The following is a 25,533-nucleotide window of genomic DNA, read 5'->3' on the forward strand; positions in this document are numbered from 1 at the left end:
GACATTTTTCAAGACGTTTTTCAAGACGTTTTTCTTTAAGATTTCTTCAAGACATTTATCAAGACGTTTCAAGTCATTTCAAGACGTTTCTTTAAAACATTTTTGTTCAAGATGTTTTTCTTAAAGATTTCTTCCACACATATTTCTTCAGGGTCCGCAAGTCGAGTACGGAACCCCCGGTTGTAACTGACGTTGACGTATTGCGCAAACGTGGGTGTTACGTAACATTTTGGAGATCTTTTTTTCCTCAATGCATTTTTTTAGATTTCTTTTCAAGATTTCTTTTCGTGCTAGCAGGGATAAAATGAAACTAAGAGTAGCCTTATGGTTAGAATATGATACACCTTCTTATTCGGTCAATAGTTTGTCTTTTCCTCTTTGTTACACAGTATTTTACATTTATATTAGACACCATCTTAAACCAGCGTACCTAATGAGTACAGATGTACATAGACTACAAGATGTTTTGATTGCAACAGTGAAATATATTGAAGATTCATCGTGGGACAAGATATCTAAAAGATGAAGACAAAGATTTTTAATGTACATACAAGTTTTAATAATAAACACATTTACAAACATTATTAAAACACTTTATTCTTAGGGCATCGAAATCAATACTATACATCTAGGAAAGGTATATGTCGAATTATAAAGTCATTCAATCGAGGATTGTCTACATAAATGTTGAGAAATTCACTGTAAATATATCCACGACATCAAAAATATAATACTGCATCAAAACTACTGCTTTTGGTTGATAAATCTTGTACTCACTGCCAATTTGGTCTGAGAACCATTGTATTCCAACGAGAACGAGTATAAACCGTCTAATGTATTCAACATTTTCTTGAATAAGCTTTTTCCTTAGCCCCTGCAATCAGTGGTTTTATATAGTTTTCCCGTTAAAATTAAAACCATCTAAAACATAAAGAAATTATCTTCTAAATACGGAGCAGCCCTCTCCTTGCATTTTTGATATGGCTCTTAGTTTTTAAAAATCGTTTCTTACTTCTAGCAAAAAATTTGATCTAATTCATTTTGTCTTTAATTTTAAGTATCCTAATTATTTTAATGGACATAGAATTTAAAACATTTTCTTGAATGAGCCTTCTCCTTATTTCCAGGGATATTGCAAAAAAAATTCTCCCATTTTGTTAAAAAGGTACATAGAATTTAAAATATTTTCTTGAATAGACCTTTTCCTTATTTCTTTCAAAAAGTGGTCTTATATATTTTCACTTGTAAAATTAAAACATTCTAAAACATACAGAAGTTCCCTTCTAAAAACAGAGTAGCCCCCTCCTTGCATTTAAGGTACGGCTCTTAAGTTTTAACATCGCTTCTTACTTTTAGCTTTCATTTGATCTAATTCAATATCTTTTTGTCTTTAATTGTATATTTCCTTATTGTTAAAAGGGACATAGCATTTAAAACATATTCTTGAATGAGCCTTCTCCTTAAGTTTTAACATCGCTCCTAACTTTTAGTAAAACATTTGATCTAATTCAATATCTTTTAGTCTTTAGTTTTATATTTATTTATTGTTAAAAAGGGCATAGAATTTAAAGCGTTTTTTTGAATGAGCCTTCTCCTTATTTCCATTGATTTTGTAAAAAAAAGTGGCTTCACGGTGGCACCCTGTGGTACCCGTTGTCATCACTTAAGTGTTTTGTGATGCTTGAATATCCTGACAGATATTTTTTATTTGAATAGTGGAACATACCATTTCATTATTACACCGTGATAATCTATGGCCATTCCCAGCTCCTGACACTCTTTAGCTAGCTCGTGGCACCCTATGGCACCCATTAACATTCCTAAGGCATTTCAGACATTTTCATGATGAAAATTATGCTTCAAATCCATTCTTTGTGTTTTTACAACAAAATCATATTACCCCCTAGGTATTTTCAGATTTCTGGTCCTTAGACTTTCGGGTAGTAGTATGGAGTCTCTTTCTCCAGACCGGCCACTACCCCCCCCCCCAGATGTCTATGCAATCGTTTAAACATTTTATTTGGAGATCATTATGTACCTTGTCCAGTGCCTTTGGGAGGGGAATTTATCCCTCAAAATTTACAGACTAATAAGGTATTTGATTTCAGTCTATTATATTCTTTGTCAGGACAAAATCATAAGTGGTTCAATGGGAAGATAAGTTATTATTATTTTTTAAGTTCACCCACTGGTTGACCCTTGACTCTAAGGATGTAGAGTCTCTAGTATCCCTAAATAAAAATATTGAGACCGTACCACCCTACGGCACATATTAACATTCCTAAAGCATTTTCAGACATTTTCTTGATATAAATCATGCTTTAAATCCATTGCTTTGTGTTTTATAGGCCAATCATATTGCCCCCAAGGTATTTTTAGGTATTTTCTTATTGAAATGATATCCAATTCCGATGTTCCCGCTTCTGGCCCTGCTTACAGTGATTCCAGTTCCGATTTTTCTGGCTCTGACCCCCATTCCAATCCCATTCCCGGCTCCATCGATACTGGTTTGTTCCGCCACTTCTGCCCCCCGATTGCAAGGTTCTGATTCCACCAATTCCACTCCCAAGTTCAATTGGTTCCACGATTTCTTATGCGGCAGCCTCCTGTAATGCTCTGTGGCTGGTCATCGACAGTAGCTAGTTTATAGTATGTCGGAGCCATTTTGACTAAGGATATATTAGCTTTTTGGGGTTTTAAGTAATTATTTTACATATTTTAACATTCGTTTCATATTCTGAATATTTTATAGAGCTTACGGGATGAGTTTTTGAGAGATTTAAGAGATTATTTTCCATATTTTAGTATTTTTTTTATATTTTATTATTATTTTACCTGGGATCAGTACATCCAACGCATGAAAAAATTCAGCCTCGCGAGTAGAGTGGCACTCCAATAGAAACTGATAAAGCTTACAAAATAGAAATAAATCCTACAATATACAAAAAGTTCTAACATATCCAAAATACTTCTATCAGAATGAAAAATAGTTGCTGTAAAATACGAAATACCTGTTACGAAACACATAAATTCATACAACATCCTAAATTGTTCTTAAAGAATCCAAAAAGTTCAATAAAAATCCAAAATAGTTTATACAAAACAATAATAATTCTTAGGAAGCACAAAAAATTCTAATAAAATCCAAAATAGTTAAAAAAAGAAATTATACTTACAATATGAAAAATACTCTACACAACTCCTAAATAATTCAAAAAAAAAATAGTTGCTGCAAAATACAAAATACATGTTAAAAAGCACAAAAATTCTAACAGCTTCTAAATACTTCTTTCAGAATTCAAAAAGTTCAAATTTAATCCAAAATAGATCTTAGAAACACAAAAAGTTCTAACAGAATCCAAAATACTTATTGCAAAACTGAAATTGCTCCTAAAAAATACTAAAATAACTTACACAAATTCAAAAAACGTCTAGAAGAATAAAAAATAGTTGCTGCAAAATACTAAATACTTGTTACACACACAAAAATATATAATAAATGCAAAAAGTTCTTACAGATTGCAATTAGTTCAAATTTTATCCAAAATAGTTAATACGAAACAAAACAAATTCTTAGAAAACCCAAAAAGCTGTAACAAAATCAAAAATACTTCTTGCAAAACAGAAATTACTGCTACAGAACAAAAAAGTACTTTAAGCAAATCCAAAATAATTGTAGGAGAATAAAAACAGTCGCTGCAAAATACAAAGCACTTGTTACAAAACACAAAAATTCTAACAGTATCCAAATACTTCTTACACAATTCAAAAAGTTCTAACAAAATCTATAATAGTTCGTAGAAAACAAAAGTAATTCTTTCGAAATATGAAAAGTTCTAACAGAATCCAAAATAGCTCTTAAAAAAATATTTATTCTAAAAAAATACAAAAATACCTTACACAAAAACAAAACAGTTCTAACAATATAAAAAATAGCTGCTGCAAAAATACAAAATACTTGTTACAAAACGAACAAATTCTTAAAACATCTAAAACAGTTCTTACGAAATACAAAAAGTTGAAAGAAAATCAAAAATAATTCTTTCAAAACAAAAATATTTCTTACACAATGCAAAAACTTTTCATAAAATCCAAAATAATTGCTTCGAAACAAAAATTATTCTTACGAAAAACAAAATAGTTTACACAAATCCAAAATAGCTCTAACAAATAAAAATAGTAACTACAAAATACAAAGTACATGTTACAAAACACAAATAGCTACTTACAAAACAAAAAATTATTCTTACAAAATAAAAAATACTTTACATAAATCCGAAACAGTTCTAACAGAATAAAGTATAATTGATGTAAAAAAAAATAATAATTGAAAAACACAAAAATACTTCCAAAATATTTCTTGCAATATACAAAAAAATTCAAAAAAGTTCTTAAAAACAGGAAAAATTCTTAGAAAACACAAAAATTCTAGCAACATCCAAAATACTTCCTACAGTATACAAAAAAAAATCCAAAAAAGCTCTTACAAAACAAAAATAATTCTTGCAAAATCCAAAAGTACTTTACACCAATCCAAAATATTTTACACGAAATCTACCAACTGATAAGTTACATTCGACTTATGGCTTTCAAGCTAGGTTCATTTGAATACTTAGCGTGGCGCCATGCTAAGTGAACTCAAATGAATCTAGCTTGAAACTATTTTGGATTATGTTTGAACTTTTTATATTCTTTAAGAACTATTTTCGATGTTGTTAGTGTTTTTGTGTATTATAAAATGTATTTCGTATATTGTAGCAACTATTTTTTATTCTGTTAGAACGATTTTGGATTTGTTTTAAGTATTTTTTTACTTCGTAAGAATAATTTTTATTTTGTATCAACTATTTTGGAAATTATAGAAGTTTCTCTATTTTTTAAGAATTATTTTTGTTTTGTAAAATCTATTTTAAAATTTCCTTGAACTATTTATTTTCTTTAAGAATTATTTTGATGTTGTTACATTTTTTGTGTTTTTTTAACAAGCATTTTGTATTTTACAGTAGCTATTTTTATTCTATTTTAAAATTTTTATTTTTTCAGTAGCTATTTAAACTACTAAGAATTTTGAATAAATTTTTATCCAAAAGTTTGAATTTTTTATCTTCTGTAAGAAATAGTTTGGATGTTATTAGAACTTTTGCGCTTTGTAACAAGTATTTTGTATTTTGCAGCAACTATCTTTTATTCTCTTAGAACTATTTTGGATTTCTCTAAAGTAATTTTTGTATTTGTGAGACTAATAAACTTTTGGTAGCAACTCCTTTGGAAATTACTAGAAGTCATTGAATGGTGATAGAATTATTTTCGTTTTGTAGGAACTATTTTGGAATCGTTTTGAAATTTTATATTCTGTAAGAATTATTTTTGATGTTGTTATATTTTCTGTATAAGAAAATTGTCTTTGTGTTTTTTAAGAATTATTAAGGAAACACAATAATTCTAACAACATACAAAATACTTCTTACAGTATACAAAAGAAATAAAAAAAGTTCTTATAAAACAAAAATAATTTTTAAGAAACACAAAAATTCTAACGACATCCAAAATAGTTCTTACAGTATACAAACAAAATCCCAAAAAGTTCATACAAAACAGAAACAATTCTTACTAAATACAAAAATACTTTACACAAATCCAAAATATTTTACACAAAATTCAATAATTGATAGGGTTACATTCGACTAAAAGCTTTGAAACTAGGTTCATATGAGTTTACTTAGCCTGGCACCATGCTAATTGAACTCAAATAAACCTAACTTGAAACTATTTTGGATTTTGTTTGAACTTTTTATATTCTGTAAGAACTATTTTCAATGTTGTTGGATTTTTAGCGTTTCGTAACAAGTGTTTCGTATTTAGTAGCCACTATTTTTTTTCTGTTAGAACTATTTTGGATTTATTTAAAGTATTTTTATTTTGTAAGAATCATTTTTATTTTCTAGAAATGATTTTGGAAATTATAGACGTTTATGTATTGTTTAAGAATTACTTTTGTATTGAAAGAACTGTTTTGAATTTCTTTGTACTTTTTATTCTTTAAGAATTGTTTTCGATGCTATTACATTTTTTGTGTTTTTTAACAAGTATTTTGTATTTTGCAGCAACTAGTTTTGTATTCTATTAATACTATTTTCGATTTGTATAAAGTATTTTTTGTATTTTCTAGAAATTTTTTTATTTTGTAGCAACTCTTTTGGAATTTACTAGCTGTTTTTGCATTGTGTAAGAATTATTTTGGTGTTGTAAGATCTATTTGGAATTTCTTTGAACTTTTTATATTCCGTAATAACTATTTCAATGTTTTTAGATTTTTTGTGTTTCGTAATAAATATTTCATATTTTGCTGTAGCTATTTTTCATTCTATTAGAACTATTTTGGATTTGTGTCAAGTATTTTCTATTTTGTAAGAATAATTTTGTTTAGTAAGAAGTATTTTAGATTTTGGTAGAACTTTGTTATATTTTGTAAGAATTATTTTTTAAGAGCTATTTTGGTTTTAGTTGGAACTTTTTTTGTATTCTGTGAAAAGTATTTTAGATGCAGTTAGAATTTTGCGTTTTGTAACAAGTGCTTTATATTTTGTAGCAAATGTTTTTTATTCTATTAGAACTGGTTTGGATTTGTGTACATTATTTTTATTATCTTTAAGAATAAGTTTTGTTCTGTAAGAACTATTTTGGCTTTAGTTTGAACTTTTGTGAGAATTATTTCTGTTTTGTAAGAACTATTTTGGATTTTGTTTGAACTTTTGTATTTTTTAAGCACCATTTTGGATGTTGTTAGAACTTTTTATTTTTTAACAGTATTTGTATTTTGAAGCAATTATTTCTTATTCTGTTAGAACTATCTTTTATTTTTGTAAAGTGTTTTTTATTTTGCAATAATAATTTTTTGTTTTGTAAGAATTATTTTGGAATTGTTAAGAACTTTTTTTTATTTTGTTTGAACTTTTTGTGTTTTGTAACATGTATGTTGTGTTTTGCAGTTACTATATTTTATTTTGTTAGAAGTATTTTGGACTTGTGTAAAGCACTTTTGTATGAAAATTTTTTGTTTTGTATCAACTGTTTTGGATTTTATTAGAGGTTTTTGTATTGTGTAAGAAATATTTGGTTTTATAGGGACTATTTTGGATTATCTTTTTACCTTTTGTATTTCATAAGAACTATTTTCGATGTTGTTAGAATTTTAGCGTGTTGTAAAAGTATTTTGTATTTCTGTAGCAAATTTTTTGTACATTGTTAGAACTTTTTTGGATTTATGAAAGATATTTTTGTATTTTGTAAGAATGATCTTGTTTTGTAAGAACTCTTTTGGATTTTGGTGGAACTTTATGCATTTTGTAAATATAATATTCGTTTTCTTAGAACTATTTTGTGTTTAATTTGAACTTTTTGTATTCTGTAAGGTGTATTTGAATGTTGTTAGAATTTTTGAGTATTTTAGTAGTTTAAAGTAATTTTTATTTTTTAGCAGTAATTTCTGTTTTGCAAGAAGTATTTTGAATTCTGTTAGAACTTTTGGTGTTTTCCAAGAACTATTTTCGATTGAGTTTGAACATTTTGTATTCTGTTAGAAGTATTTGGATGTTGTTAGAATTTTTGTGTTTTGTAACATGTATTTTGTATTTTGCAGCAATTCTTTCTTATTCTGTTAGAACTATTTTGAATTTGTGTAATTTTTTTTTTATTTCTTAAGAAAAATTTTTCGTTTTGTAACAGCTATTTTGGAATCGTTTGGAACTTTTTGTATTTTGTTTGAACGTTTTGTGTTTTGTAACATGTATTTTGTATTTTGCAGTTAGTTTATTTTATTGCATTAAAAATATTTTGGATTTTTGTAAAGTATTTTTGTATTTTGTAAGAGTAATTTTTATTTTGTAGCAACTGATTTGGATTTTATTAGAAGTTTTGGTATGGTTTAAGAACTATTTTTGTTTTGTAAGATATATTTTTGAATTTCTTTGGCCTTTTTATATTCTTTAAGACTAGTTTTTGATAATATTTTTTGTTTTTTTTAACAAATATTTGGTGTTTTGCAGTAGCTATCTTTTTTTCTTCTTTTTAATTTTTATTTTTTTCAGTGGCTATTTAAATTATTGAAAGTTTTGAATAAATTTTGTATTCAAAAATTTGAATTTTTGTATTCTGTAAGAAGTAGTAAGGATGTTGTTAGAATTTTTGCGTTTTGTAACAAGTATTTTGTATGGTTCTGCAACTATTTTTTATTCTATTAGAACTATTTTGGATTTGTGCAAAGTATTTTTTGCATTTGCAAGAATAGTTTTTACTTTTTCGCAACTGTTTTGGAAATTACTAGAATTTTTTGCATTGTTTAAGAACTGTTATCGTTTTGTAAGATCTATTTTGGAGTTTCTTTGTACTTCTTATATTCTGTAATAACTATTTCAAAGTTGTTAGATTTTTTGTGTTTTGTAATAACTATTTGGTATTTTGCAGAAGCTATTTTTTATTCTGTTAGAACTGTTTTGGATTTGTGTAAAGTATTTTTGTATTTTGTGAGAATATTTTTGTTTTGTAAGAGGTATTATAGTTTTGGTTGGAACTTTGTTCCATTTTGTAAGAATTATTTTTTTAAGAGCTATTTCGGTTTTAGTTGGAACTTTGTTTGTATTCTGTGAGAAGTATTTTAGATGTAGTTAGAATTTTTGCGTTTTGTAACAAGTACTTTTTATTTTGGAGCAACTATTTTTTATTCTATCAGAACTGTTTTGGATTTTGTAAATTATTTGTATTATTTTTAAGTTTAATTTTTGTTCTGTAAGAACTATTTTGGATTTAGTTAGAACTTTTGTATTTTGTTAGAATCATTTCTGTTTTGTAAGAACTATTTTGGATTTTTTTTGTTTTGTTTTGTATTCTGTAAGGACTGTTTTGGATGTTGTTAGAATTTTTTTTAACAGGTCTTCATATTTTGCAGCAATTATTTCTTATTCTGTAGGAACTATCTTGAATTTTTGCGATGTGTTTTTTATTTTATAAGAAGAATTTTTTGTTTTGCAAGATTTACTTTGGAATTGTTAAGAACTTTTTTTTTATTTTGTTTGAACTTTTTGTGTTTTGTAACATGTATTTTGTGTTTTGCAGTTACTATATTTCATTCTCTTAGAACTATTTTGGATTTGTGTAAGGTATTTTGTGTAATTCTAAGAATAATTCTTATTTTGTAGCAACTATTTTGGAAATTATTAGAAGTTCTTGCATTGTGTAAGAATTATTTTCGTTTTGTATGAACTATTTGGAATTTTTTTGACTCTTTTATATTCTGTAAGAACTATTTTCGATGTTGTTAGATTATTTGTATGAGAAAATTTTGTTTCTGTTTTTAATAATTATTAAAAAACAAAAAAATGCTAAAAACATCAAAAATACTTCTTACAATATACAAAAAAAATCCCTAGAAGTTCTTTCAAGACAAAAATAATTTTTATAAAATACGAAAATAATTTACACAAATCCAAAATATTTTACGCACAATCCAATAACTGATTGGCTACAGTCGACTAACAGCTTCCAAACTAGGTTCATTTTTGTTTACTCGGCGTGGCATCACGCTAAGTGAACTCAAATGAACCTAACTGGAAGCTATTTTGGATTTTGTTTGAAATTTTTACAGTATAGAAGAAAATCAAAAAAGTTCTACAAAAAATAATCATTAAAGACGACTAAAATTCTAACAACATTCAATATAATACAAGAGTGTGGGAATTGGTCAATAATAAGGATATCAAAGCGTGTTCCCTTCTCGACGACCATGGAAACCAAATACATTCCACAGACGGAGTCAGCTCTTGATGGAAAACCATTTAAAAAATAAACTGAATTTGGCCATCCACCCAGATCCAACAATTCTCGACAGCTTCCCCGTCACTCTACAGACCCAAGTCCTCCCCCTCTTCACTCTCAAATAGAAGCAGCTATCAGAGAATTGAGAACAAATAAAGCTGCTGGCCCTGATGGAATCCAGCCTGAACTACTCAAAGTTAACTGCGTACCACTCCTTAACCTTTACCACAAACTTGCCACAGCTGCTTGGGAAAAAGGTCACTTACCCTCACCCTTGTGGAAAGCCACGATAGTCCCCCTGCAAAAGAAAGGCTCTAAAGCTGTCTGCGACAACTACCTCCCAATAAGTCTTACCAGCCACGCCGCGAAAATTCTCACAAGATTCATGCTCGGGCGTATACGAGTCACTTCCTCAATGGTCATTCCGGAATACCAAGCCTGCTTCTGACCAAAAAGATAAACAATTAATCAGATATTCACTGTCCGGCTGATCATGGAAAAGTATAGTGATCTTGGCCGCAGCATCTACCACCTTTTCATAGACTTTAAACAAGCTCTCGATCTCATATGGAGAGAAGGTCTATGGCATATTATTCTTCACTTTGGCATCCCTTCCAACCTGATCTCGCTAATCAAAGACATGTATAAGAAGTTCAGAAGCCGCGTCATGACTGGAAATGGACTTACAGAGAGCTTCAAAACCTCTACTGGAGTGCTTCCTAGGATGCCTACTATCACCGGAGCTGTTCAATCTAGTCCTACCTGCAGACTTTTCACTCACAGACAACCCACCCGGTGCCTTTGTCGGAGGAGTGGTGACAGACAAACTAGCATATGCCGATGACATAGACTTAATAGCCGAGTCTCTTCAAGATCTACAATCCCAAGCTAACAGTGTTCACTCGTCTACCAACCTCTTCGGGATGGCCATCAACACCTCAAAAACGAAAGCCATGCGCTGCTCACGCAAGCTCGATTCACAGGTTAATCTCAGCCTTCAGCTTGGCGGAGATACCATTGAGTGGGTGAAGACTTCACCTACCTTCGGAGCTTACTTACTTCTGATAGTAACCAACTCAAAGACATCAAGAAACGCCTGACACTAGCGAACTCTAGTTTTAATGCTATGATGTCTATCTGGAGGAATGAGAACTTAACAACAGTTCTCAAAACGAGACTCTTCTACTCCCTCATTACTCCGATTGCCATCTATGCCTGTGAATCCTGGACGCTTAGAACAGACGATCAATTTCGCCTAGCTGCCTTTGAAACCAAATCCCTACGACGCATCGCTGGTATCACCAACCACGACATAATCTCCAACTCAAAACTTCTCCATCTCCAAGCTTCTCCATAATCTGAAAGTCAAATTCACACTACTGGACAAAATAAAACTACAACAACTCAAATGGCTTGTAGATACCCAACGCATGGCCAGCACTCGTCTCCCGAAGATAAACTTCGATGGATGAGTACGCGGTTCTCGCCCCAGAGGTTGCCCTCCAAAGAGATGGAGAGAAAACTTCTCACCCTACAACCTTCCATAACTCCTCCGGCTGGCTTACAACGGATGCACCTACAGGAGGCATATCAATAAACTGGTTAAAGAAGATGCCCCAAAACGACCTTCAAGGACAGATGGGACATAAGTCAAGTCATTTTGTATATTGTTAGAACTATTTTGGATTTATGGAAGGTATTTTTGTATTTTGTAGAATATTTTTTTTGTAAGAACCATTTTGGATTTTGTCAGAACTTCATGTATTTTGTATAAATTATATTCGTTTTGTAAGAACTATTTTGGATTTGATTTGAACTTTTTGTATTCAGTAGAATGTATTGGGATGTTGTTAGAATTTTTGTGTTTTTTTAGTAATTTAAAGTATTTTTTATTTTGCAGCAATTTTTTTATTCTCTTATAATTATTTTGGATTTCTGTAAAGTATTTTTGTATGTTGTAGGATTAATTTCTGTTTTGCGAGAATTCTTTTTGACTCTGTTAGTACTTTTTGTGTTTTCTAAGAGCTCTTTTGGATTGGGTTTGAACTTTTTGTCTTCTGTAGGAGGTATTTGGATTTTGTTAGAATTTTCGTGTTTTGTAACAAGTATTTTGTATTTCGCAGCAACTATTTTTTATTCTCTGATTCTTAAAAGTATTTTAAATTTTGTAAGAATTTTTTGTGTTTTCTAAAAATTATATTCGTTTTGTATGAAATATTTCAGATTAAGTTTGACCTTTTTGTTTTATGTAAGAGCTATTTTGAATGTTGTTAGATTTTTTGTGTTTTGTAGCAAGTATTTTGTATTTTGCAGCAACTATTTGTATTCTTCTAGAATGATTTTGGATCTGTTTAAAGTATTTTTGTATTTGGTAGGAGTAATTTCTGCTTTACATGAAGTATTTTGGATTCTCATAGAACTTTTTGTGTTTTCTAAGAAATATTTTGGGCTAAATTTGAACTTTTTGTATTCTGTAAGAAGTATTTGGATGTTGTTAGAATTCTGTGCTTTGTAACATGTATTTTGTAATTTGCAGCAACTATTTTTTTTTCTCTTAGAATTATTTTGGATTGCTGTAAAGTATTTTTTCTTTTGTAAAAATAATTTCTGTTTTTTAAGAACTAGTTTGGATTTTTTAGAGCTTTTTGTGTTTTATAAGAATTATTTTTGTTATATATGAACTATTTTGAATTTTTCTTGAACTTTTTGTGTTCTGTAAGAACTATTTTGGACGATGTTAGAATTTGTGCGGTTTTGAGAAGTATTTTCTATTTTGCAGCAAATATTTTTCGTTCTGCTAGAAATATTTTAGATTTATATCAAGAATTTTTGTTTTTATTCATAAGAATAATTTCTGTTTTGTAAGAACTATTTTGGATTAATTTGAACTTTTTGTATATTGTAGGAATTTTTTCTGTTTTTAAGCTTTATTATTGTCTATTGGAGTACCACTCTGCTCTCAATGTTGAACTCTTTCTTGCGTTGGATGTATTAGACCCGGGAAAAATAAGGAAAAATATAAAAATATTAAACTATGGAAAATAATCTCTTAAGTCTCTCAAAACCTCGCCCCGTAAGCACTACAAATATTAAGAATATGAAAAATATATTAAAATATGGAAATTAATTTCTTAAACCACTCAAAAGCTAGTATGCCCTTAGTCAAAATGGCCCCCACTTACAATCAAGTAGCTACTGTCGATGATCAGCCATAGAGGACCATTGGGGAGGGGCAGCCGCTTAGAAAGTCCAGGAACCAATGGAACTTGGAGTGGAATTGGTGGAAAGGGAACCGGGGAATCCGGGGGCAGAAGGGACGGAACTGTAACTGACGGAGCCAAAATCCATTGAGCCGGGTCTGGGATTTTAATCGGAGTCGAAGCCAGCAAGATTAGAACCGGAGTTTTGACTAGAGACTCCATATCACTACCTGAAAGTTCAAGGACCAGAAATGTGAATATACCAAGGAAGGGGGGGATAATAGAATTTGGTTGTAAAAACACAAAGCAACAGATTAAAAGCATAATTTTTATAAATAAAATGTCTGAAATGCTTTAGGAATGTTAAAAGGTGCCATAGGATGCCAGGAGCCAGCAACAGCGTATCAAGAGCTGGGAATTGCCAAAGGTTACCACGATCTAATAATGAAATGGTATGTTCCCACTGTTCAAATTAAACATATATGTCAGGATATTCAAACGTCAGAATATACATAAGTAATGATTACGAGTCCAACAGAATCCCACCGTGCAGCCAATTTGTACAAAATTACTGTAAATAAGGAGAAGGCTCATTTAAGAAAATGTTTTAAATTCTAGGCCTTTTTTAACAATAAGAAAATATAAAAGTAAAGACGAAAATATATTGAATAAGATCAGATGTTTTGCTAAAATTTAGGAGCGATGTTAAAACTTAAGAGCCATATCTAAAATGCAAGGAGGGGGCTGCCCTGTTTTTAGAAGGTAACTTCTGTATGTTTTAGAAGGCTTTAATTTTACATGGGAAAATATATAAAAGTACTGGTCGAAGAGAATAAGGAAATGGTTTATCCTAGAAAATGTTATAAATTCTATGTCCCTTTTTAACAATAAGGAAATATAAAATTAAAGACAGAAAGTTATTAAATTAGATCAGATGTTTTGCTAAGAGTAAAGAGTGGTGTTAAAACTTAAGAGCCACATCTAACATGCAAGGAGGGGCTGCTCTGTTCTTAGAAGGTAATTTCTGTATGTTTTCAAAGGTTTTAATTTTACAGGGGAAAATATATAAAACTATTGGTTGAAGGGGATAAGGAAAAGGCTTTTTCCTTATCCCCTATTGGTTGAAAATGTTGAATAAATTATACGGTTTTTGCTCGTTCTTGTTGGATTACAATGATTCTCGGACAAAATTTTAAGTGAGTACAAGATTTATCAGTCAAAAGCTTTGGTTTTCATGCAGTATTATATTTTTGATTCCGTTGGTACATCTACAGTACATTTTCCAGAATTTATATAAACAACCCTCGATTGAATGACTCTGTAGTTGAAAATATGCCTTTCCTAGCTGTTTAATACTGATTTCAATGCCCTAAAAAATAAAGTGTTTTAATGATGTTTGTAAAGTTGTTTGTTAATACAATTTGTATGAACAATTAAATTGTTGTCTTCATTTTTTTAATTTCTTGTCCCACGATGAATCTTCAATATATTTCACTGTTGCAATTAAGGAATCTTGTAGCCTATGTACATTTGTACTCATTAGTTAAAATCTTTCAAGATTGTTTCTAAAATAAATGTAAAATTATGTGAAGCGAAGAGAAAAAGACACACTATTGACCGTATAAGAAGGTGTATCATATTCTAACCATAAGCCTACTGTTGGTTTTATTTCACCTGTGCTTGCGCGTTCAAGTTTTTATAGAGTAAAAGCATCCATTACTAAAATATGCTAAGAACAATATCAGTACCCATAATGTTGCTGCTCTGATAATATGCTCTAAACTATTACATAGTTATCACATTTGCGTAATAGATCATTAATCATTAACATTGTTGGATGCTAGCGTACACTCGGGAACAACCAGTAGTAATTGCCACAATCGCATGGTATTTGATAAACCCCTCTTTGGCGAGTAACTGGGCTTTTATCTTAACCGGAGTTTAAGAAATTTGTGATTTTAAAATAATTGGTGAAAACTAAATACAGATTGTTTTCTTTGCAAAAATATTTGCAAATATTTTTTATTTTTGTGGTGATTCTTGGGATGTTTGGGATTCTTGGGCTATTTGCTCGTACACTACAATTTAAAACATTATTCCATATTATGAAGGATAAAAAGCAAAAAAGACAACTAAGGTCCTCAGACATAAGTTCCATAAAACATTTTATTTTTGAAAAGTTGTACACTTTTTATTTATTTTAATTTCCTATTGTATAAGTTACTTTGGTTATACACGATTTTTGCTTGCCAAAGAAAAAGCTTTATACAAAACTGGAAGAATTGAGTGACCACTTTTTGATGAGAAACTGTATTTAATCTCCAAGATTCACTCCTGGACCCGGTATGGTTAACTTCTCTTCTAGAACATTTGAAACCCAGGAAATCGAAGCACTGGAAAAAGGTCCAAAATTCTCTTTTCTGCCAAAACAGGTTCCCGTGGCGGATATAGTCTCCTCTTTAGAGTCCGCTTTGCATAAATACTACCCATCTGTTTCAAACCCTGATGAAGTTAGGTCTTGTCTCATAAATACCCTTTATAATAGCCAAAAAAAGACTAAGTCTCCTACCACTTTCACACGAAAAAATTTGCACGCCATAAAAATATTATCTAACCTCCGCAAAGATCCATCTATTATAATAACCAAAGCAGACAAAAGCAACTCACTCGTTGTCATGGACACGCCAGATTATGACAACAAATCTTTTCACTTTTAAAAGAAACAAGTACATATAAACCGATCACTCATGATCCTACTGATAAATTTGCAAATAATAGTATAATTGAATTAAAACAGCTAAAACAGAATGGTCAATTCACACCACAATTATTCAACAAATTTTACCCCCGTGGCAGTTTCTGTCCAAAATTTTACGGCTTACCAAAACTGCATAAACAAGGTATTCCCCTAACACCTATTGTAGCATTTACTAAAGCCTCCGCTTTCAATATTGGAAAATGGCTTTGCACAGTTTTCAAACCTTTACTGTATTCACAAAATTCCTACATTAGTAATTCGGCAGATTTGGCTAAAAAACTTAATAACACAAGTATTTCAGATAACACAAAAATTAGCAGTTTTGATATTGTTTCCATGTACACGAATATAGATGTGGCTACTTCTGAGCAATTATTAAAAACCAAAATAGAGGAAAATTATCACTTAATCGAAGACTCAGCGACAGGGATTGATGGTGAAGTTTTATTTAATCTTGTTTTCAATGTATTTTCAGTTTCGTGATACTTTTTATCAACAAATAAATGGGCTACCGATGGGAGCAGCTCTATCTAGCCTACTGGCAAATATTTATGTCGAGAACCTTGAAAATTGGGCATTAAATTCTTTTTTTTAACACATGTCTATTGGGGTCCTTACATGGATGACGTAATTTCACTTTGGAATTATCGGGAAACTGAACTTCGGGGTTTCCTAGATCATCTTAATACTTATGATAGAAATTTGCAGTTTACCCTAGAAATTGAAATTTGAAAATAAACTACCATTTTTAGATGTGCTAATTATCCGTAATGCTAATAATTTTGACTTCACTATCTATAGAAAACCAACACAAAACAATAGATATCTTCATTTTAATTCAAATCACCCCCCACAAGTTAAAAGAGCAGTTGTAACTTTTCTCATTGACCGTGCCCTGAACATTTGCTCCGATTCATACATAAAAGCAGAAATAAATTTTATCAGAGATATTCTTTTTGGCAACGGATACCCCATTCCTTTTGTCAATAATACGATTAACCATAGACTAAAAAGACATTTTCGTAAATTCAATGATATTTCGCAATGTGAGGCTCGGGAAAACCCCTCTAATATAATCTATCTTACGTACATCCCAAGAATCACCACAGAAATAAAAAATATTTGCACAAAAAACAATCTGTATTTAGTTTTCACCAATAATTTTAAAATCACAAATTTCTCAAACTCCGGTAAAGATAAAAACCCAGTTACTCGCCAAAGAGGGGTTTATCAAATACCATGCGATTGTGGCAATTACTACGTTGGCAGAACTCATCAGAATCTAGAAAAACGAATACACCAGCATAAAGAAGACATAGACAAAGCGTTAATTGCTAATAATTCTAATAAGTCCTTTGATTCTGCTTTAGCTAGCCATATATTTGATAATCCCAGCCACAAAATACTTTTTGAAAAAGCTTCTCTCATTAGTAGTGATTTGGGGATAAAACAGGTGGTCAGGGAATCAATCGAAATTAGGCTCTAAATAAATAAAAATATTTCCTTAAATAGAGACTTAGGAGGATACTCACTGAATTCTTTATACTCAAATTTAATTAAAAATGATCTAACAAAATATTTTATTAAACCAATTGACAATAATATTGAACCCGTTACAAAAAGGCCTTTAAGACTAGCTGCTAAAAAAGCAAGATTGGCTATGAAAACTTGCAGTTAATAATTTCACTTTATTTCGTTTGAATGAACTCATCCTCTCTCGTCATTTTATCTATCAGTCCTGGTTGAACTTCGTTGAAGTAAGGATACTAGGGCTATTTTAAAGGTTTTAAAAGCGGTTTTTTAAGCTTCGTATTTTCATGTAAGTTTGTTTTTATATATATTTTTGTATTTTTTTTTATTTAATGTTGTGCTGAAGACGGCCCTTGGACATAGGGCCGAAATATTCACTAGTATAAATTGCACTGTCTTGAAAAAATTTCCCTATTGTTTTTAAGTTGTATTTGTTTGATATGGAAAGGCAGTGTGGTCTTCGTCAATATTTACGTCTAGCTTATGGGGAGCAGTTGACCTATGATATTTTTTATTTTATTAGTTTAGGTAAAAAACATGCAAATATTATTAATCAACAAAAATTTTTAGAATCCTGCAGAAACGAAAATCTTATTCCAAAGTCTTTAAGATATAAACTACATCTAAATACCCGGAAAGAAGGGCAATTTGCTCATACACTACAATTAAAAACCTTAGTCCATATTATTAAGGACAAAAAGCAAAAAAGACATCATTTCCTCAGAAAGAAAATCTGTCGAAAAAAATTTTTTGTTTGAAACCTATCCACTGTTGATTTTTATCAAGTTGTTAGATTAGAAGGGAATTTGTTTAGCAATGATTTTCGCTTGTCAAAGGAACAACTTTATACAAAATTGGAAAAATTGAGAGAGGAATCTTTGATGAGAAACTGTATTTATTCTCCAAGATTCACTCCTGGACCCGGTATGGTTAACCTCTCTTCTAGAACATTATTTGAAAAAAACTACGTTTTCTAAAGAGTTAAAGAGGCTGAGTTACAAGGTCGAACCTTAAAACGTACAGGGATTAGGAGGCACAGTTGGGAGCTGCCGCCCCCAAACCCCCGCTTTCGCAGCCTTTAAATAAAAAAAAGTTTTTTAAACTGAAAGTAAGGAGCGACATTAAATCTTAAAACGAACAGAAATTATTCCGTATATGAAAGAGGCTGTGCCCTCCTCAACGCCTCGCTCTTTACGCTAAAGTTTTTATTGTTTGAAAAAAGAGTTGTGAGAAAGTCAAACTTTAGCGTAAAGAGCGAGGCGTTGAGGAGGGCACAGCCTCTTTCATATACGGAATAATTTCTGTTCGTTTTAAGATTTAATGTCGCTCCTCACTTTCAGTTTAAAAAACTTTTTTTTTATTTAAAGGCTGCGAAAGCGGGGGTTTGGGGGGCGGCAGCCCCCCAACTGTGCCTCCTAATCCCTGTACGTTTTAAGGTTCGACCTTGTAACTCAGCCTCTTTAACTCTTTAGAAAACGTAGTTTTTTTCAAATAATTTCTGCACGTTTTTGTAGAGTTTATTACTTATTATTGCTTGACTAACTGTTAGATGATTGTGTATTATTCTTTTCTTTCTCGACAGGGTGTTTTAAGGGTCGACCTTGTAACTCATTTTTTTTAACTCTTTAGAAAACATAATTTTTTTCAAATAATTTAAAAAAGAAACATTTTTTTTTTTTAAATTTAAATTCAGTATATAAAAAATTTGATCTATCGGTGAATTGATCTCGGGTTTTCCGCCTGACACCCAGTCCAGAAGTCTCACCGCTACACTAAAGAGACATAATTGAAATTGTTTTTTAGTGAGGTGATGAATCTTTTTGACGCAAGCAAAACTTGATATTTGGTTTTTGGAAAACAGGGAAGGAGTAATCAGATTGAGCTGAAATTTCGAGGATAAGCTCCCAGGCCCCAGGAAAGCTTATCCTCTAAATTTCAGCCCGATCAGACAACGTTAAAGGGGGTTGTGGTGGGAAAAATTAACATGGGCTAATATAGGAAAAGAAGGTTTTTCGTAAATATAAATTCGGGGGATAATTTTTTCGGTCTGAAAATATCAAAAGGCCCTAACAGGTCGAATTCTGCTTCGAATGAGTCCTCATTCAACCGGATTCGTTGCCAACTGTGGCCTGTAGGCGTGGCTAAGAAAAAAAAAAGAAATGATGAATTTTAAGTGGCTATATTTGGTTTTTTGAAAACAGGGAAGGAGTGATTGGATTGAGCTGAAATTTCGAGAATAAGCTCCCGGGCCCTAGGAAAGCTTAACCTCTAAATTTCAGCCCAATCGGACAACGTTAACGGGGGGCTGTGGTGGGAGGGTCCAAACTTCCGGCCCAGTTTACCCCATGAAGATAAAGTCGGAGGAGGATGAAATGTTGCAAGTTTATTAGTTTGAGCTTGGGCTACAAAATGCGATCAACGTCGTCTCTCTGCGCCCTCTAGGACCTGAAATCACTTAACATTGTGGTGGGTTGCCTCTCTATAGAGGCACAAGTGTGCTTCCTTGATTTGAAACCCAGGAAATCGAAACACTGGAAAAAGGTCTAAAATTCTCTTTTCTGCCGAAACAGGTTCCCGTGGCGGATATAGTCTCCTCTTTAGAGTCCGCTTTGCATAAATACTACCCATCTGTTACAAACCCTGATGAAGTTAGGTCTTGTCTCATAAATACCCTTTATAATAGCCAAAAAAAGACTAAGTCTTCTACCACTTTCACACGAAAAAATTTGCACGACATAAAAATATTATCTAACCTCCGCAAAGACCCATCTATTATAATAACCAAAGCAGACAAAAGCAACTCCCTCGTTGTCATGGATACGGCAGACTATGACAACAAAATCTTTTCACTTTTAAAAGACACAAGTACATATAAACCGATCACTCATGATCCTACTGATCAATTTACTAATAATATTATAAATAAATTAAAACAGAATGGTAAAATCACACCACAATTATACAGCAAATTTTACCCCCGTGGTAGTTTCTGTCCAAAATTTTATGGCTTACCAAAACTGCATAAACAAGGTATTCCCCTAAGACCTATCGTAGCATGTACTAAAGTCCCCGCTTCCAATATTTGAAAATAGCTTTGCACAGCTTTCATACCTTTAAAATATACGCAAAATTACTGCATCAGTAATTAGGCAGATTCTGTTCAAACACTTAATAACACAAATATTTAAGTAAACACAATAATAAATATTGTTGATATTATTTCCTTGTCCACGAATACGTATATTGCTACTTCTGAGCAATTATTCAAAACCAAAATAGAAGAAAATTATCACTTAATCGAAGAATCAGCGACAGGGATTGCCGGTAAAGTCTTAGTTAATCTTATTGTAATCCACAGCATACTTCCACTGTATTTTACTGTTCTTGATAACTTTTATAGCTAAATGATTAGGCTAAGGACTGGAACAGATCTATCCGGTCGTCAGACAAATAATTATGTTAAGAAACTTAAAAACTGGGCATTAAATTCTTATTTTTTAAAACATGTCTATTGGGGTCGTTACATGGATGACGTAATTTCACTTTGGAATTATGGGGAAACTGAACTTCGGAGTTCCCTAGATCATCTTAATACTTATGATAGAAATTTGCAGTTTACCCTAGAAATTGAATTTGAAAATAAACTACCATTTTTAGATGTGCTAATTATCCGTAATGCTAATAATTTTGACTTCACTATCTATTGAAAACCAACACAAAACAATAGATTTCTTCATTTTAATTCAAATCACCCCCCACAAGTGAAAAGAGCAGTTGTAACTTCTCTCATTGACCGTGCCCTGAACATATGCTCCGATTCATGCATAAAAGCAGAAATAAATTTTATCGGAGATATTCTTTTTGGCAACGGATACCCCAGTCCTTTTGTCAATAATACGATTAACCATGGACTAAAAAGACAATTTCGCAAAATCAATGATATTTCGCAATGTGAGGCTCCGGAAAAACCCTCTAATATAATTTATCTTCCGTACATCCCAAGAATCACCACAAAAATAAAAAATATTTGAAAAAAAAAAATCTGTATTTAGTTTTCACCAATAATTTTAAAATCACAAATTTCTTAAACTCCGGTAAAGATAAAACCCCAGTTACTCGCCAAAGAGGGGTTTATCAAATACCATGCGATTGTGGCAATTACTACGTTGGCAGAACTCATCAGAATCTAGAAAAACGGATACACCAGCATAAAGAAGACATAGACAAAGCGTTAACTGCTAATAATTCTAATAACTCCTTTGATTCTGCTTTAGCTAGCCATATATTCGATAATCCCAGCCACAAAATACTTTTTGAAAAATCTTCTCTCATTAGTAGTGATTTGGGGATAAAACAGGTGGTCAGGGAATCAATCGAAATTAGGCTCAAAATAAATAAAAATATTTCCTTAAATAGAGACTTAGGAGAATACTCACTGAATTCTTTATACTCAAATTTAATTAAAAATGATCTAAAAAAATATTTTATTAAGCCAATTGACAATAATACTGAACCCGTTACAAAAAAGGCCTTTAAGACTAGCTGCTAAAAAAGCAAGATTAGCTCTGAAAACTTGCAGTTAATAATTTCACTTTATTTCGTTTGAATGAACTCATCCTCTCTCGTCATTTTATCTATCAGTCCTGGTTGAACTTCGTTGAAGTAAGGATACTAGGGCTATTTTAAAGGTTTTTAAAAGCGGTTTTTTAAACTTCGTATTTTAATGTAAGTTTGTTTTTATATATATTTTTTTTTTTATTTAATGTTGTGCTGAAGACGGCCCTTGGACATAGGGCCGAAATATTCACTAGTATAAATTACACTGTCTTGAAAAAATTTCCCTATTGTTTTTAAGTTGTATTTGTCTGATATGGAAAGGCAGTGTGGTCTTCGTCAATATTTTAACCAAAGAAAAAACTATGAAGCAAAACCCAGGTGTACATAATCAATAATCAATAGCACCTGTTGGTTGCTAGGGACTCAGAACTGGTTGCTCTGTTGGCAGAAACTGGAACCCCCCGCTACCTGTTTCTCATAGGAATAACTCTACGGAAATGAAATAGGTTTTAAATCAATTTGTAATGAGTATTCACCAAAAGGCCATAAATCTCAATTCCTTTCCCGAACTACCCATTTCCTCTCTCTGACCTAAGATTATATATATTTTTTCAAAGCTGCTAGATTCACTATTATTTATAGTTTTAAGTATTTTTGTTATATTATTTTGCCTCGACTTGTGCCGCTATTGCAGCTTGAATCCGTTACATTATGATGTTCTGTTTTAAACTAAATTTTAAGACTTGTTGGTCTGTTTGGGTCTGTTACTTCGGATTTAATATGCTATTTACTGTTTAGACTAACTGGTCCACTGTAAGACGGATATTCTGAAATACTTGAAAATGTATCTATGGGTTCTGCCTAGAAATTTCACGAAAACCCATATCTTACTTCTGCACTGGAAGAGTTGGTTTGAGACCTTTGGAAAGGGCTTTTTTTATTCTAAATTGAAAGTTTCATTGCCACTTTTAATATTCAAAATTTATTTGAGGGTAAGAAGCCCCACTCCCTCTTATGCTCTTTTTAGCTGTTTTTCCCAGTAAGATATCCAAAATATTTTGCCATTTTGTTGTTAATTGTCGATAAGTCTAATATTTATGTCCAACGGGCCCTGAATTCTGATACTGCTATTGGCAATTTTGAATGTAACTTCCTCTGCTACTTCTACTACTGCTACATTTTGTATTTTTGACGAAAGCTGGTTATCACACCTCGTATAAAGGAAATTGGAGCCTCACACACCTCGTATGAGCTGTTTATACAATAAGAATTGATTATGGCAATTAAAATTTATATGTGCGCATAAAAAAATTTTTCTGAGTCACTTGTAATTTTTGGTATATTTATCTGAAAAATGGGACCCACAAATCAATTTTTATCGTCTCCTGAACAATTTGATTTTTCCATCATACGAGGTTTGCACGCAGCAGCCGCGTTGTGTTTGATTTTGAGTTTGACCCAGTTATTACTTTTAATTTCTGGTCGCTTCAGGTTTCGTTAATTGCATTGGTGGTACTTTATGGCAGGTCTACACTTGAAAAATAATTTGACTTTATATCTGCTCATCTTTGATTTAATTTAGGTCTTTAATTTTCTTTGAAATCTCTTTTGTACAAAAAGTTTTTTTTTAATCAATTCATGGATATATATCCAGAGCAGTCCATCACTTGACTCCTAGCAATAAAAATATTATTCTCTTTAAATCATAAGATTCATCCTTGATAAATCAAAGATGGTTCGAATCTTTTGAAAACAACTTTGTAGATTAAACAATTGCAATTACCAAATGTTTTTGTTTGTTGCATTCTGTAATCAGTGAATTGCTAGTAACACTGCAATTTGAATAGTAATGGCTAGAGAGAAGGATGCCATACCCTTCACGCCTAGGGCAATATTTTTATATGTAAATTCTAACATCAGTTATAATTTCATTGGAAAACAGCAAATTTTTTCTGATTAATCTCATCAGTTTAGAGAATAAAATAAATATTTCTTGGTTTTAGTGATTTATAAGGTCTAATATGACATATTCTTCAAAATGTATATTGACAGTCGACTCCCGCGACAAATCAAAGGTCTATTGATAAGTCTAGCTCTGTCTCTCATATTTTATACGGCTATCAGTATATTTACTACATTTCTTTTGTTTCTAAGACATTCTACATCCTTTTATATCGCGAAACGAAATAGTTGGAATACCGGATATTTAATGAAAATACTGTTTTTAGATCTTTATTACCTTAAAAAACTTTTTTTTTATAATAACTAGGTCTTAATAAAACTCTTAATAAGCCTCTTTTTAATATGTTCATTTGATGTTCGTTTGGATCAAAATACAAAAAAAAATCCAATGTGTAGTAAATTATGTTATCTTTTAGTAAAAATACTATGTGTTTCAAATCGCTAAAATGTCCTATATTACTGGATGTATTTATTTTGGAGAAAATGAAATTTCAAATTGATTGTTAAAAAAATCAGGATTAATTGAAGACGCAATTTTACAAAGTACATGAGCAGTCACAGAAACAATATTTACATAGATAGTTAAATATTGCATAATAGCTAATACAAAGAAATGTGTCATTAATGAATTAAAATTCTTTATTATCTAAATGGGCTGATAAGGCTGCGAGGTCTAGATATTATTTTAAAAGTTCATTTATCTACAAAAAATGATCAATATTACCATAGAAATATAAACTAGATTAAAAAAAAATATTTCATTCCAAGGGCGTTACTATAGGCTATAGGGGGAACGAAGTTGAAGGAGATTGACGGAAATTTGGTGTTTTTCATTCTTGATTTTCTCAACTATTTGTATTCATGGCAAACAAAAATAGATTTTGTCCTTTTGGATTGACAAAACGTGATGGTTCTACGAAGTTTCACAAAAGGTAACATGTGAACATTTACGAGACTTTTAAAATTGTTAGAATTCATGGACTGGGGGAAGCAGATTTCTGAATGAGTGTAGAGAAGCGATGAGATTGGAGACACGCATAAGCAGTCGTCAAAAATTATTTAATAAACACCATGTTGGATGCTATGGAGATCAAACGCAAGTCTTTTCTCATACCCTAATATCTTTAATAATGTAAGTAGTAGTATGTATATAACGATTCCGACGAGACAGGTACCCATATAGCTAAAACGATTACAAGCGGGGTGTCTCCCTATATAGCTATAACAGTTTCAAGCAGACAGTGCTCCCGTCAATACAAGCAGACAGTGTAATGACCGGAATTCAACCACCGTGAAAATTCGTGTTGATCTGTGTTCAAAGTGCGTGACGTTTCCTTTGTATGAAATTGTGAAATTCTTTTTGTAATTTAATTTGTTAGGCTTGGTTGACTTATGTTTAACCTTGAACTAATTTACATAAATTAATTTATTATTAATTAATTTACATAATTAAATTAATTTACATAATTGCAATAATTAATTATTTTTTTTTAATAGTTTTTTTATTGATGTCATTTTATTGTACTCTAATGATGATATTTTTCTTTTCCAATGATATGATTTTTTACATTCTAAGTATCTTCCCATTGATTTATATGAAATTTGTGTTTGATGTAGGAATCGAATGTGAGACCCGTGATTTCCTAAGGTAAAAGAACGAAACGTTAATCAACTGAACCAACAAGCCTTTGAACATATTATCATTTTAGAAATACA

General features: G+C 31.1%; 2 protein-coding genes across 4 annotated transcripts in view; both read left to right on the forward strand.

Moving 5' to 3' along the window:
• LOC148946274 (E3 SUMO-protein ligase PIAS1-like) overlaps positions 1-25,533 on the forward strand; it is a 506,129-nt gene that overhangs the window by 143,313 nt on the left and 337,283 nt on the right. The window lies entirely within an intron of this gene.
• Positions 10,488-10,910, forward strand: LOC148946275 (uncharacterized). The gene has a single exon (XM_089097651.1). It carries the CDS (start codon positions 10,488-10,490, stop codon positions 10,908-10,910), a length of 423 nt encoding a protein of 140 aa, XP_088953777.1.

The sequence above is a fragment of the Artemia sp. Qi Xiang Cuo genome, chromosome 12, assembly GCF_049724085.1.
Source record: "Artemia sp. Qi Xiang Cuo chromosome 12, ASM4972408v1, whole genome shotgun sequence".
NCBI classification, from domain to species: domain Eukaryota; kingdom Metazoa; phylum Arthropoda; class Branchiopoda; order Anostraca; family Artemiidae; genus Artemia; species Artemia sp. Qi Xiang Cuo.

Bases quoted from the DNA above. Each gene is read 5' to 3' on its own strand.
- LOC148946275 (XM_089097651.1), top strand. From the start codon at position 10,488: ATGGACTTACAGAGAGCTTCAAAACCTCTACTGGAGTGCTTCCTAGGA.